We start from the raw sequence: 17333 nt of genomic DNA, 5'->3' as shown, positions 1-17333 counted from the left end.
AAACTCATGGGATAATTTCAAATACAAGAGGCATGGTCTGCAGTATTTTCCAGGTACCTGTACATTTCAAACTCATGCAGTTAATAGTTGGTGAGATAAACATGCTGTGGCATTTACAACCAACACAAAACCATAATTTTCAGATACATTACATATGAATTGAGGTTTTGGTTTTGCTAACCACCACAATGTAAATAGATTTGCTTCAGAATGATTTTTTTTTCACTGCCTACTCCATTATTAAATAAATAATGCAGACAGACCAAGGCAGCTGTCCATTCATACTAGCATCTTTAGCAGTGTTTAGGGTATGACCTTAATCGCGCATCCCTGAACGTGTGATGGCTTGCAGAAGGGCACTGCAGTGTGCTTGCTGGTATATGATTTAGTGTGTCCCTCGTTTGTGCTGTGGTGTGTAGGTGAGCAGCAGGTAGGTTCCAGGCATTGGCCAGTCTGAAGAGCTCAGGTAACTGCATATATAAAGAGGGGAAAAAATTAACAAGTGAGACCCAGCACACAATTCCTTTCCCAGTAATGAAAACAGACAGTTATAAATTCAGTACCTACGATCAATCAAGAGGATTCTGGGCAAGCAACTTTAACAAGACTGCTCACAACATGATGAAAAAAATGCTAGACTTCAGCCTCAATACAATGTACTGTGTTTGCCAAAAGTAACCAGCCAGCATGGTTTATTTCTCGCTCGTATAGGAGAGACTTTACAGTTTCCCTAAAGATGAAAAGGTCATGAAAGGCAGTTAAGGCTTTACCTTGCCTTCGAAGGTTTAGAATGGGAGGTGGCATAAGCACTTCACAATATGGATGATAGGCAAACCTCGAAGCCTGGTTCTTAGAAAAAATTTCTAACATCCCACAAGTCTCAAATGAGGCTATTTTTAATCATATTTTTTTTTTACTCCATGAATGTGAGGCACACCTACCTTAAGATTAGAAAATGGATAAGACAATTGGTGCTCTAAATGTGTATGAATGTTTCTGTTATGCATAAAATTAAAGCACATGAAACATTTTCCCAATTATGGCATGTTTGAACAGAGAAGGTTGCTTCAAAACTCAAAGAAAAATTACCCAATCGCCCCGTAAATTCCTCCATAAATTGTCTTATGTTTCAGGAACTAGTCTCCTGGAGGAGAGGAATAAAGAGTCTAAGTGAACACATTGCATTATTCTGCTTCGAACAATGTTATCAAAAATGAAACATACGGCTTATCAAGCATCATCACAACTCTTTGAATAAAGGTGGAAAATTAGCAAACAATGCCCATTTCTAAAATTTTATGCTTATGTTAAGGCTGAGACCTGCACTGTAAAAAGGCAGGATATGTGATTACAATATTATAAACAATTGCTGGTTTGTTACATAAGCAGGATGTAGCGGCACAGCAATTTGTGGGTGCAGGACGTGAAGTGACGCCCATAGGAATGCACGTAAACTATTGGTTTGAAATTTCCAAGCCTCAGACTGCAACTATGGCACATCTATGGCAATTTTCTTAATTTATCATAACTAGGTGCATTCTAGAGCAAAAAAAAAAAGGCTGTGTAAGATGTCATTTCAAAGCCATTATTTTTAAATAACTCCAACATGAACTTGTTTGTCCCATTTATTTCACACATCTACATTTTCTTCAAATTTCTTAAACAAGGCAACCTGATTTCCTTATCTTGTAGTACTTCTAATGGGCAAAACTGAACAGGAAATTAAGAAATAGTGTGGAAATGCCTGCTCTACGAAGAAATAAATAAATTTAATTAATGGGAGCAAAAGATCTCCAACATGTACTTCATGAAAAATGCCTGTTACAAAAGAAAAGTAAATCAAGTATGCCCACAGGGGAAAGACATAGCAACAATCTGGGTATGCGAAAGAAATCATCGATACACTGTGAAAAAATATATATATATACTGAAAACTGTCCTTTACAACTGGATATCTAAGGGTGGTGCCACGAGCGGCTATCCACACCCATGGATAGTGACACCGCCACAGCCTGCGCTTGTCACAGATCAGCCTTGGCTTACAAAGGCATAATCATGTATGCTTTCTGTTTATGTTAAAGGTAGCAGGATTAGCGTATGGGCAATATTCTGTGAAGCGGGGAGTCTTGTATGTTGATTTTGTGCCTTCACTTTACGCCCTTCTCCCAATGCTCGGAAAAAAGAAAAAAAAAGTTTCAGCTTTGATAACCTTACCGGAAACAATACAATGCAACATGTTTTCTCATATTCTTTCTCATCTCTTAGAAACTTGATCGTTAATTTTAAGAAAAATTAGGAATGGGGTTTTTTCCTTTAATTCCTGAATAAGACTACTATGTTGAAATGCACCGAATTTAGGACAGTGTTTATTGTGCTGCATTCTGTATATGCAAAAAAAAAAAGATATTCGCAAACATTTCGCTATCAAGTGGTTATCCATTCTGCACAGGTGCGCCTTACAGTCACAGTGAAAAAAAAAATTTAAAATGGCCTTCTTTCACACTTGTGGCACATCTGATTTTTTTTTTAAGTGGTGACTTTCTCACAGTATAAGAAATGTGCCTGACATTCTACACTCTTTCTCCCTTTTGCTCCAAGCACAAAAAAAATATTGATTGATCAGTGCCTGCATACCTCAATCCAAATTGATTTTAAAGTTGGAAAAAAGTGCATGCACCGAAAAGCTGCTTATGCCAAGATGTCAGTCACACTTCTCCTTCTGAAATACTAGCAATAGCACAAAACTAATTTCATTGCCGGTGTATTGAGTTATGTGTGTACAATATTAAGGCAACCAAAAAACTGCGCAAATAAAGGCCTCTAAGATCAAACTAGCTGCAAGCGCAGCGAACACGAAAGACATTAAGGAAGCGAAATGACTTTTTCATTTCTGGTTTGAAATTGTTTACTACTGCAGCATTGTAAAGCTTCCATCAAAAGTATCAACGAATGCAACTGACCATTACTGCTAACTGCCCGCCTGTGCTGTGAACAACACTAAGATACGCATAATTCATAAAAAATACAAAAGTCTTATTTAGTAATGAAAGCAATCACTCTTGTAATGCACATTTGACTACGTGTGGGCACTCAAATAATTCTTTCGAATCGCCATTCTCCTGCTAAACACCTATCGGCTGAGTAGTATACGAGTTTGTACCTTGGCGTCAGCCGACCATGTTTTACAGAGAGGAATATTTTTTGTACTTTCACACAAGGACCAGAACTAAATGCAGCAACCAATGTGAAACATGCGCAACACCGCAATAACCTGCTTTTTGCGCGCTGTTTCTACTCATCGCATTAATGCACCCACCTGTTAGAAAAAAAGGCGAGTTTAAAACCAGACTAAGAAAATACTTATCTAAAGGTTGAGAACCACAATGGTTATACTAAGAGATGAATAAATGGCAAAATAAAAGCTTATTCGTTCACTCACTTACCTCGAAAAGGATCACACAGGTCACAGCTCGTTCGGGGTACTGATCACATCTGTTAGAAAAACAAAGGGGGGGAATATGGAAAAGGAAACACTCAACGCACATTAAAAGTTACAAAAAAAACAACAGTAAAGATTATATTTAACGCAATAACAAAGATAACTTGATTAAAATTTCATACTTTCTCCCGCACTTTCGCACATTTTCTTCGTTGAGCGTCAGCTCTATTTGACGCCGCACTGCGCACTACTTCGCCCTTTCTTCCAGCGTCCGCTCCCATTGACGACGCACTGCTGCTCTGAGTACCGTGATCGCGCACTCTCACACCAAAACATGGAAGCTTTATTTGCTGCGCACTAGGCCCATTCAAAAAGGAAAAAAAAAAAAACACCACAACCGAAATAAGGCAAACACGGACGGCCCGGCGCCGCCACGTCGAAGGCACGCTGCAGGTGGGGGGTTGTCGGTTTACATGTTCCCTGGCGCACTCACGGGACGGGACGCTCACGTGTGGTTCAAGGTTCACACCGCCGCAGCCAAGGCGGGAATTCCCGGCGCAATAATTCACCGCTAACGCATCCAATACACACCCGCCAAGATTATATCACGAGATATACGCCATAACATAACTTTTTCGCGGTAGGGACGAACTTGCGCATGAAAAGCGACAGCTTTCGAAGAGTTGTATTACGAAGAGGTTTTGAGACCACACGCAACAGTATTAAGAGCGCGTACCTCATTCAATAGCAACATTAAACAAACAATAATTTTAAGCAGCGTACTCACATTTTCAACCAATCCCGCCAGTCCATTTCCTTCTTCCGTGTTGAAGCCGGCGTTGCCACGGCACGGTGCAAGCGGTGTATGACAGTGAATCTATTTACCACTACTTCACGTACTTCAGAACACCTATCGAAGTGCACATGTCACACATCAATTCTGCGGCCCATTCAAAGAACCACAGCAGAAAAAAAGCAGCACAACGCAAGGAAACAGCGTCCACAATCGCACCGCACGACAACAAAGGCAGCATGATGACATCGCACCTCTCCGCCACTGATGACTTCGGATTGGTTCGGATTGACCTATCAATGGCTTTTGTGGCTTTTTTAACTGTCGCCTCCTAGACGAATTTTCGGTTTCGGAAGCCAGTTTAGGCGATCTTCCTTTCTTTCTTTCTTTCTTTCTTTCTTTCTTTCTTTCTTTCTTTCTTTCTTTCTTTCTTTCTTTCTTTCTTTCTTTCTTTCTTTCTTTCTTTCTTTCTTTCTTTCTGTTTTTTTATGAAAAGGCAGCGCACAGTTTGAGTCCAGGGCTCATTTATATAACCCCCCTCCCCTCTATAATGCCTTGGCGATTGAAGGTATGGCAAATAAATAAACATAAAAACAAAATTGAGTAGCAATGTAATCAGGAGAATTGAATACTTCAATATTCCTATCGTATATAGTATCAGATATCTTCTGATCATGGTAGAAAACAGTTAAGGTACATTTACTACCCCTGCTTCCAGAGAGGTAGTAAGTGAGGTCGTAAAAAGGTATTGCAGTCAAAAAACGTAGTAACAGCAGGAGTTACTACCATGTTACTACCTAAGAAGGTAGTACAAATGTAGTAACGGTTAAAAAAGGTAGTAACGGCAGCCGTTACTACCTTTTTACTACCTTTTTTTCTAGTACTCCAACCTAGAACACATTTTCTCGCTAGGGGACATCCCCATACCATCACTCACCACCGATCCTTGAACATAGTAAAAGGCGTAATACCTGAATAGACTTTGCTCTCACCGAAAATAAAAAGGAAGAAGGATAAGTAGACGAAAATGTCATAGCTGTGTAGAGAACACAAATCCGACAGGATGACAAGGAGATCCCTACAAAACATGTGGTTCAATTACTTTCAATATCAGCAGCCACCCAGAATCAATTGAAGCGCGGTACACGAAAATAAATTTTCGACTGTATATTTCAAATACAAGGAGATGCTTTAACTGCCAGAAATAGGGTCATCGATAGCAAACATGCCGGGGCTGCAAAGCGTGTGCGAAATGTGCCGCGAAAGACCACAGTTCTGACAACTGCACCGCAGCATCATACTGCGCCTACTGTGAGGGGGACCACCCCGCTTACTCTCAATCCTGCCAAATATGGAAAGAAGTAAAGCCGATCATAACGCTGAAAAGAACACAAAGTATCGCATAAAAACAAGCATGCACCAGATACAACCAGATCAAGAACGCTTTTTAGTTCAATGCCGAACCAAATCTCGCCGACGTTGTGCGACAGGGCGGGGCACCACACCGGCCTTCGGTACCTGTTTAGGCCACACAAAATGAGTCTAAGGTAGTGCCATCCCTCGCCCCGGTGGAAGTGGCTCACGCTCCTCCACCACTACCAGAACAGGCTATGCGTCCCTCAGGGTCGAGGGGCCACAAAAGCTCTGCTCACGAAGCAACGTCTAAAAAGACTAAACGCGTGCCTCTGGCACGTTGGTACGAATAAAACCAGGCAAGGCCCGAATCACTCGCCCCGCATAATTGTAACTTAGCTTTCCAGCTTGCAAGGGAATAAGATGGCTCTACAATGGAACTGTAGAGGAGTTCTAACAAATATAAATGACGTAAAAGACAACCTAGATTCTCTCTGCCAATTGCACTATGCATACAGGAAACAAATGTAGGCCTCAAGCCCGCAAATATACTAAAAAATAGGTTACCAGCCGAGATCGAGAGCAAGCAAGCAAGCAAGTTTTCGGGCGCCGCGGCCATCATACTGCAAAGTGGTCTTCCATCTAAAGAAACAAAATAAATGCTACTTTCGAAGCTGTAGACACCACAATTATTTGCTTTCAAAACAGTACTCTTTGTTCTGTGTGTCTTGAGCCACACTTTCAAATAACCCTTCCCGATTTAGAAAGCCTTTTTAGCCAACTACTAGAGCCACACCTGGTAGTTGGGGATATTAATATACACTCTACTTTATGGGGAATCGAAAAAATCGACTCATGTGGCCAGCTTATATAAGACCTTATCCTTAGTAAAAACGTTTGGTTGTTGAACTCATATGAACCCAAGCAAGGCTCTCCAAGTTCAGCAAAAATGAGTTTTTAAGATTTCGCATATAGTTAATTTTACATTTTTAATGATTTTAAATGGGACGTACTGGGTAACCCATACAATAGCAACCACCTCCCTGCAATAATTAGCTTATCATCTTCATAATCAGTCATGCCGACAAAACCGCGTGGTGGAAACTTCACTTAGCGAATTGGGAGGTTTTTAAACTCCGGGCAAATTTATCGAAACATTTTTTCAGTCTTAGTGTTCACAAATTAATGAGTTGCTCCCGGCATGTATTATGACTGCCGGACACCTCGCAATTCCACAGTCCTAGGGTCTGGTGCGGCAAAACCACAAACTGTGGCGATCACGGGAATGCAAGTATGCTAAAAAGCAACAAAATTGAGCATGGGGTGTTTTCGGAAGATAACCGCACACAAAAACCTTACAGTTAGAGTTATAGGACTCCGAAAAATATTTATAGCAGAGACCTGTTTCGTAGATATATAGCTCAATGACATCTACGAAAGTTTGGGAACACGTTCATAAGCTCAGTGGCAACTTTTCGTCCATTAGAATTCCCATTGTCACAGCCCTTGATGCTTAAAATAGCATATAAGAACATAGAGATATACTAGGTGAACATTTATCAAACTTGTCAAGTTCTTCACACTACACAGAAATATTTTAAAGTACAAAAGCGTACCTGAGAAACAAAGTCTTCCAACAAGTGGTGGCAGAAATGAACCATACAATAATTTTATTACACTCCAAGAAGTAAAGATTGTCCTAGATTCTGGTTAAGAGACTGTGCTTAGCCCTGAAGAAATTTACTATAAACTGCCTGCGCATCCATCCGAATCCTCTATAGAGGCACTTGTGAAATTTGAAAAAAAAAAAAGGGCTCCAGGAAAACTCTCAGAATTTGGAAACAAGCTATTATATTGTCCCATTTCTAAAACCTGGAAAGCCACCAACTTCAGCTGGCAGCTATATGCCAATGGCTCTGACTAGGTTTTAGCACAATATTTTGAAAGTGTTTTAAACATTAGATTAGCCTTAGCTTTAGAATCAATTACACTTCGTAATATCCATCTATGTGGGTTTAAAGAAGGGTGCGCAACGAGAGACAACTTAATGCGCCTAGAAAACACCTGCGAAGCTTTCATACACAACTAAAGCTGCGCTTGGCGGTTTCTTTGATGTAAAAAAAGAATACGACACAACTTTGAGGTTCGTAATCCTATGCGATATATCACATTTAGGCATCCGGGCCCGGGTGGTCAATGTATTTATGGACTTTTTCTCATGTCGTCCGTTTAAAGTACGTCTCGGCGCCACCTTGTCAAAGAACTTTATTCAGGAGAACTGGGTACCTCAGGGGTGCATTTTAAGCACAATTCTGATTGTTCTAAAAATGAACTCAATTAGAAGGGTAATCCCAAAATCTATTATGTTCTTGCTGTATGTCGACGACCTTCAGATATCTTGCACATGCTCAAACATATCAATTCGTGAGAGAAGTACAGCTTACAATAAATAAGCCAGTGCCATGGGCCGATAAAAAAGGGTTCAAATTTTCCACACACAAGACTGCGGCGGTAATGTCCTTGCTCAAACGAGGCATACAGACCAATCCCAAGCTACACCTAACTGGAACTGAGTTGCCAGTAAAGAGTGAACAGAAATTTTTGGAGTAACATTCGACAAAAAACTCACATTATGTATGAGAGCGAGCAAGAACTACTTGATGACCTAAAAGAACGGCATGTTAAAGGTGTTTACGGGACAAAGATCAGGCGCGACAACAAAGAGATACAAACAAAGCACATTGCACTCCCCATCAAGGCAAGCACACTCCTAGAATCATTCGAAGACGGCTATACAAAAACTTAAGCCCCGGCCTTAGATCCTAAATCACTGTAGATGCTACGACTGCCGACGGTACGGCCGAAGCTCACAGATCAGCCGGGGCCCAATAACCTATGCCAAATGGGTTTGCCACCATCACCCCACAGACAACTGCGATGTGCAACCACAACTGCGTACAAACTGACAAGAAAATAATTCAGCTTACTCTCGCTCATCGCCAGCGTGGAAATAAAAAAAAAAAGAGGTAATCACTCTGCATGTCACGGAAAATCTAACTTACGCGGCAGCACGGAAGAGGCTTTCATTTCCAGGAAAGCCTTCCTACTGCGATTTTTACACAGCAGGGAGCGTAGTCATAGCGATCATCAGCGCTTGCTCAGGGAACATGCAGTGAGGCCAGGGCAGCGTCATATGCGCCCTAAGTAGAGACGACTAGCGCTGTACGACCACTCACAAAGCAGGCTACGCGGACCCCAGGTCTGCCAGCACAAGGCCTCGACCCATGAGGCGAGGTCTAAAACTGATAAACCTGTGCCCTCTACACAGCTGTCCACCGCATCCGAAGATGCGATGAACACAGCTAATTCACCCCCGCTTTTTAGGCAGCAATGCCCACTTTAGCAAAAACAAAGGAAGAAAATCCCAATAACTGGTCCAAAGGACCTACAGTCTTAGGTTTTTCAACCTATCCCCGAATAACATTTAACTTGGCGTTCCTAGTTCACTGGAACTGTCGTGCACTTTAAACAATTACATCGACATAACAAATATTGTAAATGCATTCTCTCCGGCAGCATTGTGTCTACAGGGATCTAATTAGGAACACAGAAATATAACATTCTGAAAAAGTACCCGGTCCCTCACTGCGACCAAAAAATCTCAAGCAGGCTGTCTGGAGGCTCTGCTATCGTTGTCCAAGGTGGTGTCGAAAGTAGAAAAGTAGAAAAAGAGGTGCGGTCACAGTGCTCCATTTTAAAACCATAACAATATGTTCCATATACATTGATCCTCATCTAACCGTTACACTTCACGACTTAGAAAGTCTTTTTAATACAGCTACCAGAGCCATATCTTTTAGTTGGGGATTTTAATGCTCACTCCTCTTTTTGGGGAAGCAGACAAACTGACGCCAGAGGTCACGTCTTAGAAGATTTTATTCTGTGCAACAATGTCTGTTTGTTAAATATGGGGAAACACACATACTGCTCTCCAAGCACTGGCAAATTCAGCTGCCTAGATTTGTCTTTTTGTTCACCGAATGTTTTTACTGATTTTAAATGGGACGTTCTTGACAACCCCTATGGGAGCGATCATCTTCCAGTCATTATCAGCCTAGCATCATCACCATCAATCATCCTAACAAAACCACGGCGCTTGAAGCTAAATTTGGCCGACTGGGAACTCTTCCGCGAAAAGGCTGCCTTAGAAAAAATCTATTCGGGTGAATATGATGTGGACAAATTAAATGAACTGTTGAAAGCATGTATTATTGCCGCTGTCATATAGCCATTCCCTGGACTTCGGGTGTTGTAAGAGAGAATCGTACAGCTTGGTACACGCAAGAATAAAGAAAGAAAGAACAAAATAAAGCATGTGGGCTTTTACGACGCTACGCACGCATGAAAACCTTATATATTTCAATAATGCGAAAGCTTAAGCGTGGTATATCCGCTGCACAGCTGAAAAAAAATCATAGCAGAGCTATGTGTTTTCCATCAACAGCTCAGTTATATGAAAAAACAATGTGAGAAAAGTTCATAAACTGGATGGAAAATATCCCCTTTTACAGTACGACTTAATGAAAATCCCTGGAGAGCAAAAATGTATAGACGAACAAGCAGACGCATTGGGAGAACATTTTGCTGCAGTTTCAAGCTCTGCACACTATACACAATTTGTTTTAAAGTAGAAATTAACAGCTGAAAACCAAAAGCTTCCATTGACTGCTATCTTAAATGAACCTTTTATTGCTTTAATTACACTAACAAAATAGAGTACTGTTAGCTGGGAAACGCACTGAACCAGGGCCCGGCGATATTCAGTACGAAATGCTATCTCATTTATCGTAAACCTTTGTAAAAACGTTGTAGAAACTTAAATAAAATCTGGATATGCGAGAAAATTATAGACCTGGAAGAAAGCATTTTAATGCCTCTTTAGAAGGCTTGGAAGTCGCCAAACTCCCGAGGCAGTTACAGGACAATAGACCTGACGAGCTGTCTTGCAAAGTGCTTTGAAAGTATTCTTTATATAAGATGGATGTTTGCTCTCTACTCCCGAAAACTGCTTGACATTCACCAGTGGAGCTACAAGAAAACATGTTCCACTACTGATCACAATGTGAGCCGCGAAAATTCTACTCACGAAGCGTTTATACCTAAGCAACTCTGCCCTGCCGTTTTCTCTGATCTTGAAAAAGCATATGACATTACGTGGAGGTTCCGGATCCTGGGTGATTTATGAGAGCTTGGCTTTCGGGGAATGCCAAAACGTCTGGCGGACTTTTTGTTTGGCCGGTCATTTCAAGTAGGTCTTACTTCCACCGTTTGTAAAATCTTCACTCAAGAAAATAGTGTGCCTAAGAGGTGCATTTTATGTCCCGCAGTTTTTATAGTAAAAATGAACTGAATAAAAATTATAGCGAAGTCTCTAATGAACTATATTTTCGTTGACAACTTGAACGTATCATAAGGACTGTGCACAGACAAATTGCGTGAGCATCATCTAACATGGCAACATACGAGAGGCAAGTTCAGCTAACAGTAAATAAGCTGGGATTATGGGAAGATAGGAATGGTTTCAGATTTTCCACGCAAAAATCTGTAGATGTTCTCTTTTCTCTTAGACGAGGACTGCACACTGAGCCCACCATCTGCCTAAACGAACTTGCACTACCAGTACAACACTCAGACATATTTCTAGGTTTAACTTTCGGCGGGAAGTTCACTTTCCTTCCTCACATAAACACCCTCAAAAAGAAATCTTCCGAATATCTCAATATACAAAACGTCCTCTTAGACAAGCACTGGGGTCTGACCGGACCTGCATTTTGCACATCTGCTCCTCTGTCTTTGGAATATGACTGCATAGTATATGGGTCGGCAAGACTTTCATATCTGAACTGCTTGGACCCTGTACATCATTCCAGTTTGCGTCTTTCAACTGGCGATTATAGGACATCACCTGCAAACAGTCTTTATGTAGACACAAACGAACCATTCCTAGAATATGGAAGGACCATGCTTACATTTTCATACATTCTAAGAATACGCTCCCTACCATAACCTATATGTTACCCTATTGTCACTAACTCGCTTCCAGAGTTTTGTTTAACGATAGGCCCCAGTCAATCAAACCCTTGTTACTTCGATTTGAGGATAAATTCCAAGAGGTAGGAATTTTAGATGCCCTCCCTGATATTTCATCAGAGACACAATCTACTGCTACCATAGTACTGCTATCCTATTGTTTGTGATTTCACACTAACTCAATTTTTGACACAGAAACTACAACTCCTATCTCTAATGAAAATTATGAGAACTGCACACAATTTTGAGCCTCCAAGATAACAAAATATATTTGTAGTGCAGTGGTACAAGGAAAACGGTGAAGGACGAAGAGACTATCTCAGTGTGCAAGTGTTTTCACTGGTGAATGTTAGGCACTTCTGTGGCTATGAGAAATATAGCTAACGAGAACATAACAAACAGCATTGTTTACACTTACTCCTTACGTATTCTCGCAGCCCTTCACCACAAAAACGCAGTTCGCCAATACTTCGGAATAGCATACGGAATACAGTAGACGCGATAATTCAAACTCTGATAATTCGTACTTTCGGTTAATTCAAACAAAAATCAAATTTTTGGTTGGCTCGTCATGTTTTCAATGTATTTCAACGCCACTGAGTTTAAACACCGCAATTCGATTTATTCGTACTTTTTGCTTGTCCATACCGGAAAATTATCGGCTATCTTTTCCGCCACAGGCGAAATGTCTGAGTTCTTATAACACTACAACAGTGGAAAATGTGAAAATAGGCGCACTATGACTTAAAAAAGAAAAGAAAGCGAAGAAGAGCCTAACAAACAAACGTTTGAAACGAAACAAAAGCCTCCCGAAGGGCGCTGCTCAACATTTTGTGGCTTGCAAGCAAGCCAGTTCAAAATTAAAAAAAAACACTTAACCCTCAAAACTTGTGGAAAAAAAAAAACGAATGTCAGCCTGCGCTTGTCAAAATTATCAAAACGGAAAACAAACAAAAAAGGATGCGAAAGTGAAGTGAGTATCATCTGCCGACTGCGAATCACGTGATCGCTCATGCTTTTCTTTTCCATGGTCGGTTTCCCGTGCCGGTAGCACGGTGTCTCCGCGAGGGAAGTATCGGACGCTCTCTCTAAAGGAAAAATTGCCAGCCATAGTAGAAGTTGACGGTGAAACGAAGACTGATGTGGCATTGAAGTATTGGATAACGAAAAGTACGCTAACAACGAATGTAAAAGCGAAAGACGAGCTGCGAAACATCGCAAGTCACTTCGCTCGTGACAGAAAAAGGCTTAGGGAGGCGGCGCATCCGGAGCTTGAGAAGGCGGTTCTCCTTTGCCTTAAGCGCGCTCGGAGCTCCAATCTACTAGTATGTGGACCGATATTGCGAGAGAAGGCCGAATAACTGTCTGTGCGCTTTGGAATTGACGATTTCATGTGTAGTGATGGATGGGTGTCGCGATTAAAGGAGCGACATGGCCTCGCTTTCAAAACTGTAAGCGGGGGCGGTGAATGAGGCAGTTACTACCGACTGGAAGCAGACGCGTCTTCATAGCCGACTGCTTGAAGTCTCCCCTGCTGATATTTATAATGCTGATGAAATGGGACTATTCTTATAGTGCCTGCCTCAGCAAACATTCTGTCGGAAGGGGGAACGTTGTACCCGCGGTAAGCTGAGCAAGGAGCGACTCAGTCATGGTTTCTGCCAATATGGGTGGTAGCCACAAGCCCGAACTTTTCGTTGTGGGCAAATCAAAGCATCCGAAGTGCTTTAAAGACGTCTGAACTCTACCCGTTTCATTCACGTGCGTGGATGACGCAATGTTTGTTTGAAGATTGGCTGCGAAAACTTGACGTGTTCAAGCGCGATAAAAAAAAGTGCTGATGATTGTTGACAACTGTCCCGCTCACGGTGATGTGGAGGGTCTGGAGGCAATTCGTCTTGAATTCCTCCCTCCAAACACAACTGCTGTTCTTCAGCCCCTGGATCAGGGGGTGATCAAATGTCTGAGGACAAACTACAGGAAGCTACTCCTTAAGAGGTTGCTAATATGCATGGACAATTCCATATCGTACAGGGTAACACTGCTGTCATCGGTGGGAATGCTGGCTGACACATGGAGTGTAGTAACGCCAGCAACGATATGGAACTGCTTCCAGCATGCCTTCCGTATACCAGGCCACAGCAGTGATACCTTGCCTAACTGCGCTCCAAAAGAAAATGAAGACTGCCTCCAAACGGAGAGCGATGATGCAGGGCTAGTGCTTTCTGCCCTCCAAGCACAGAACATAGCTGCTGACTTCAGTGAATTTCCAGCTTGTAACGATAACCTATGTGTACACGTGCAAGGAAGACACTCTGGACGACTTGGTAGCTGAGGCGCTGCCAGCACAGTACAGCAGCGAAATCGAAGAGGAGGAATCAGAAGAGCAATCTTCTGTGACAACACAAGCCTTCAACTACCTTGCCGCGGTTCGGAAATTTCTGACTGCAGCAGAAAATTCTGAAAAAGAACTGGCTGCTCTTACTGGAATAGAGAACTTTGTTCTGAATGCACATGTAAAGAAGAAGCAATCAACAATTCATGATTTCTTCAAACGGTCTAGTAAGCCATAAATTTCCAGTAAACTTGTTCTGGATCCTTCTCCTCTGCTGTCTTTATTGTGTATTAAAAGAGTAGAAGTGCTTAAAATGTGATTTGTGGGTTGTGGGGTTTAACGTCCTAAAGCAACTCAGGCTATGAGAGACGCCGTAGTGGAGGACTCCGGAAATTTCGACCACTTGGGGTTCTTTAACGTGCACTGACATCGCACAGCACACGGGCGCCTTGCTTTTCGCCTCCTCAGAAAAGCGGCCGCCGAGGCCGGGATTCGATCCCGCGTCTTTGGGAACAGTAGTCGAGCGCCGTAACCACTGCGCCACTCTGGCGGGGCAAAACGCGATTTAAGTGGATACGAAATTGTAATGTACGCTCTAATCTTGCTCAGAGTCATATATGCGAGAGCTTCTGATAATTCAAACAAAATCCTGGGGTCCCTTAGTGTTCGATTTAATGAGAGTCTACTGTATGAACAGCCTCTGCTTAAGGACAACATTTTTGTTGAGTCCAGAGTCATGTCGGCATGGAGGCAATGAGAAAGCTGTATTTTGCTCTCCTCAAGCCCATGAAAAACAAGTCAAGAACATAAATATGCCGTACAGAGAGTGCATGACGCTAGTGCACAATAAACAAACGGAACAATGGCAATCATTGTGGAGTAAGGGTTGATGGAGGTAAATAAACTGGATTTAGTGAAGCCAATTTTGGGGGAATGGAAATCATGTCATCATCAGGAACGCTTTATGAAAGTGGTATTATGCCGTTTTCACATTCGCCACCCACCCGTGACACACAACTTTTTTCTTGAGAAAAGAAAACAAACACCTCTGTGAAGATTGCGGAGACGAACTCACCGTAAAACACATTTTATTTTGATGCACAATACTTGAAACGCAAAGAAAACAGTTCTTTACTTAACTTTACTATGACATTCCCTGCCTTTCAGCAATTCATGATAGCCCGAGCTACTTATACGTCATTAAACCCAGCACGACACAAGCTGTTTTATATTATATTTCATACATGTTGAACTCCGCTTCAAATACGTTTTTGGAGGGTTATGTTTCATGCTGCCGGAGCATACAAGCGCGGCTGGCAGTAGTATACTGGTTGTGCAGGAAAGGGGGGAGGGGGGGGGGGGATATGAGTTTGGTGATCGTCAGCAGTGCTAAGAACATCTATTGTGAGCCAGTGCTTACGACTCCCCGCCCTCCCCACACACACACACAAACTCACACACACATTTGAGACGAGTGTTGAAGTCAAAATGCTGCAGCATTCAGTGAAGGAGATGCACTTTCATATAATCGTATGTAATAATGAACTTTCCCGGAACGCGCGCCTACTGAATTGAAGTTCCTTCATGAAATGTGACAAACCTGCATTACAAAACTACGAGCCTCATCATGCTTACTTAAGGTAAGCAATATCGTCGACTAAACAGAATATGTGCAGCGTGAGCAAGAGAATAGAGAAAGCACGCATATTTGTACGCATAATCTGACTCTGGATTGTGTGATAGTGGTTTACCGCTGTCGCTTCTTAGCAAACTCAAAGCAGGAAGTTGTAAAGCTTCGAGATTATCGTGATAAAATCATACTCTATTTTAAGAAAAATTGATCTTAGAAATCTTTTTATAGGTTGTTATCTCTTCAAGATTACTCAAACACAGGTTGCCAAAACCAATGCAATATGCCCAACTACTTCAGCGCCAAGCACAGACTGCGACGCAAAATTTCAAGACTGCGAGAAGTCACTGACAGAAGATGAAATATGCCTAGCCTGGCTTTAATCCCAATACGTGAATATATCATCTCCTGAGTAACAATGTGATGCATTCGGAAGAAGTCTTGTCTTATTTTTTGGCAACATTATATGACGGAGCAGTATTCAAAATAAAAAATTAAGTCAGACTTTTCGTGAATTCTTATATTGTATAGTGAACTTCTGCAGAGATGGCAAACCACGTTATAATACCCGTGAATGCCTCATGTGATTCTTTGCTAAGTGCTGTTGTAGGTTTGGTCGTAATCTATGAAAAATAGAAGACGGGATGTACTGTAAGGATATCATTATAGCTTGAGAGATATGTTTACGCAAACAGGTCAGATGTTGCAAGAATAAATGCAAGCAATGCGAGCAATGATTTCATTATGAGCACATGCTGAAAAGCATAAATATGTACTATATGCGCATGAAAATTTGTCTACTTATCTTTTGCAGCTTTGTGCAGTTTAAACGACATTTTATTCACACCGCGGTAATGAAGCCTCAGAAAATCGTTCCAAAAATACAGATATACATATGGATGTGCGTGGAAAAGAACGGGAATAAGCGCTGTGAACATTTTTATTTTGTTTTCAATGAATTCTTTATATATGATGTTGAAAGGTTTCGGCACGTTAGGTTGTACGACAGTTTTGGCGACATGCTGTACATTTCTCGGGAAATATATTGCCGCGAAACCTTCAAACTGTATGTGTTGTTTTTTAGCAACCACTGGCGTGCGGTCTTATCATTGTGATTCCAAAACGCATATCAATTCTGGATTCTTCGTCTGTTAATACTCAGTGTCATGAGACACACCTTTATCAGTTTCTTTGTCGCTTAAAATGCGCCGAGATGCATATCGAAAATTCCGGCCACTCGCGTATATTCATAAAGTTCCAGGTTGTGCTAGTAACACTTTGCGACTTTATCTGGATGGTTCTGAGCCGCCTTTAAATTCAGTGCTGACGTGTGTGACAGGCATTTTTTGTTCGACGACCGCCGAGAACGATTGTTGCTATCGCCGCCGCCAATTCCCTTAGTTCTTTTGCGGGCGCAGGTCAGTCCAATAAAGAGCTTATTCTGTGCACTCACAGATTCTTCACTTGTGTCATCGACCTTGTAACCACCACCTGACATCTGGTGGAGGTGCTGCCCTTCATCCTTCAAGCGAAGACTTCAGCCTTGTTCCTGTCGCCTTGGGGGACCAGCCTACATGTCACCGAGCCAGCTGCCGACTTCAAGGGCTCCAACCCGAACACGGTATATTGCCTGACCCTGTTCGACCCTGGAAGACATGAACTTTGGAAATGGCTCAGTCAACAGCATCGGTTG

The 17333-nt window shown here is 41.9% G+C and overlaps 1 protein-coding gene and 1 long non-coding RNA gene across 5 annotated transcripts in view; one reads left to right on the top strand and one right to left on the bottom strand.

Annotated features, from left to right (window-relative positions):
• LOC146177673 (uncharacterized) overlaps nt 1-17333 on the top strand; it is a 126661-nt gene that overhangs the window by 67583 nt on the left and 41745 nt on the right. The window contains exon 5 of one of the 4 annotated variants that reach the window (XR_014701061.1): nt 15872-16172. The exons of 1 other annotated variant lie outside the window; for it this stretch is intronic. Coding sequence is in view for 2 of the 3 variants with exons in the window: in XM_084580532.1 (XP_084436658.1) it covers nt 16455-16495 (41 nt within the window). In the remaining variant the exon portion in view is untranslated. Of the gene's footprint in view, nt 1-1133; nt 1279-15871; nt 16173-16454; nt 16685-17333 lie in introns of those variants that run through there. 2 more of the 4 variants (XM_084580532.1, XM_084580531.1) reach the window with 2 other exon arrangements.
• LOC146177674 (uncharacterized) lies at nt 304-4532 on the bottom strand. The gene is made up of 3 exons (XR_014701063.1): nt 4227-4532; nt 3444-3492; nt 304-470 (listed from the first exon to the last, which is right to left on the bottom strand). It is a non-coding gene; the product is annotated as an uncharacterized LOC146177674 (long non-coding RNA).

Source organism: Amblyomma maculatum, chromosome 10 (genome assembly GCF_055883805.1).
Source record: "Amblyomma maculatum isolate TAMU_Amacu chromosome 10, ASM5588380v1, whole genome shotgun sequence".
NCBI classification, from domain to species: domain Eukaryota; kingdom Metazoa; phylum Arthropoda; class Arachnida; order Ixodida; family Ixodidae; genus Amblyomma; species Amblyomma maculatum.
This window is presented reverse-complemented; position numbering and strand designations above follow the sequence as displayed.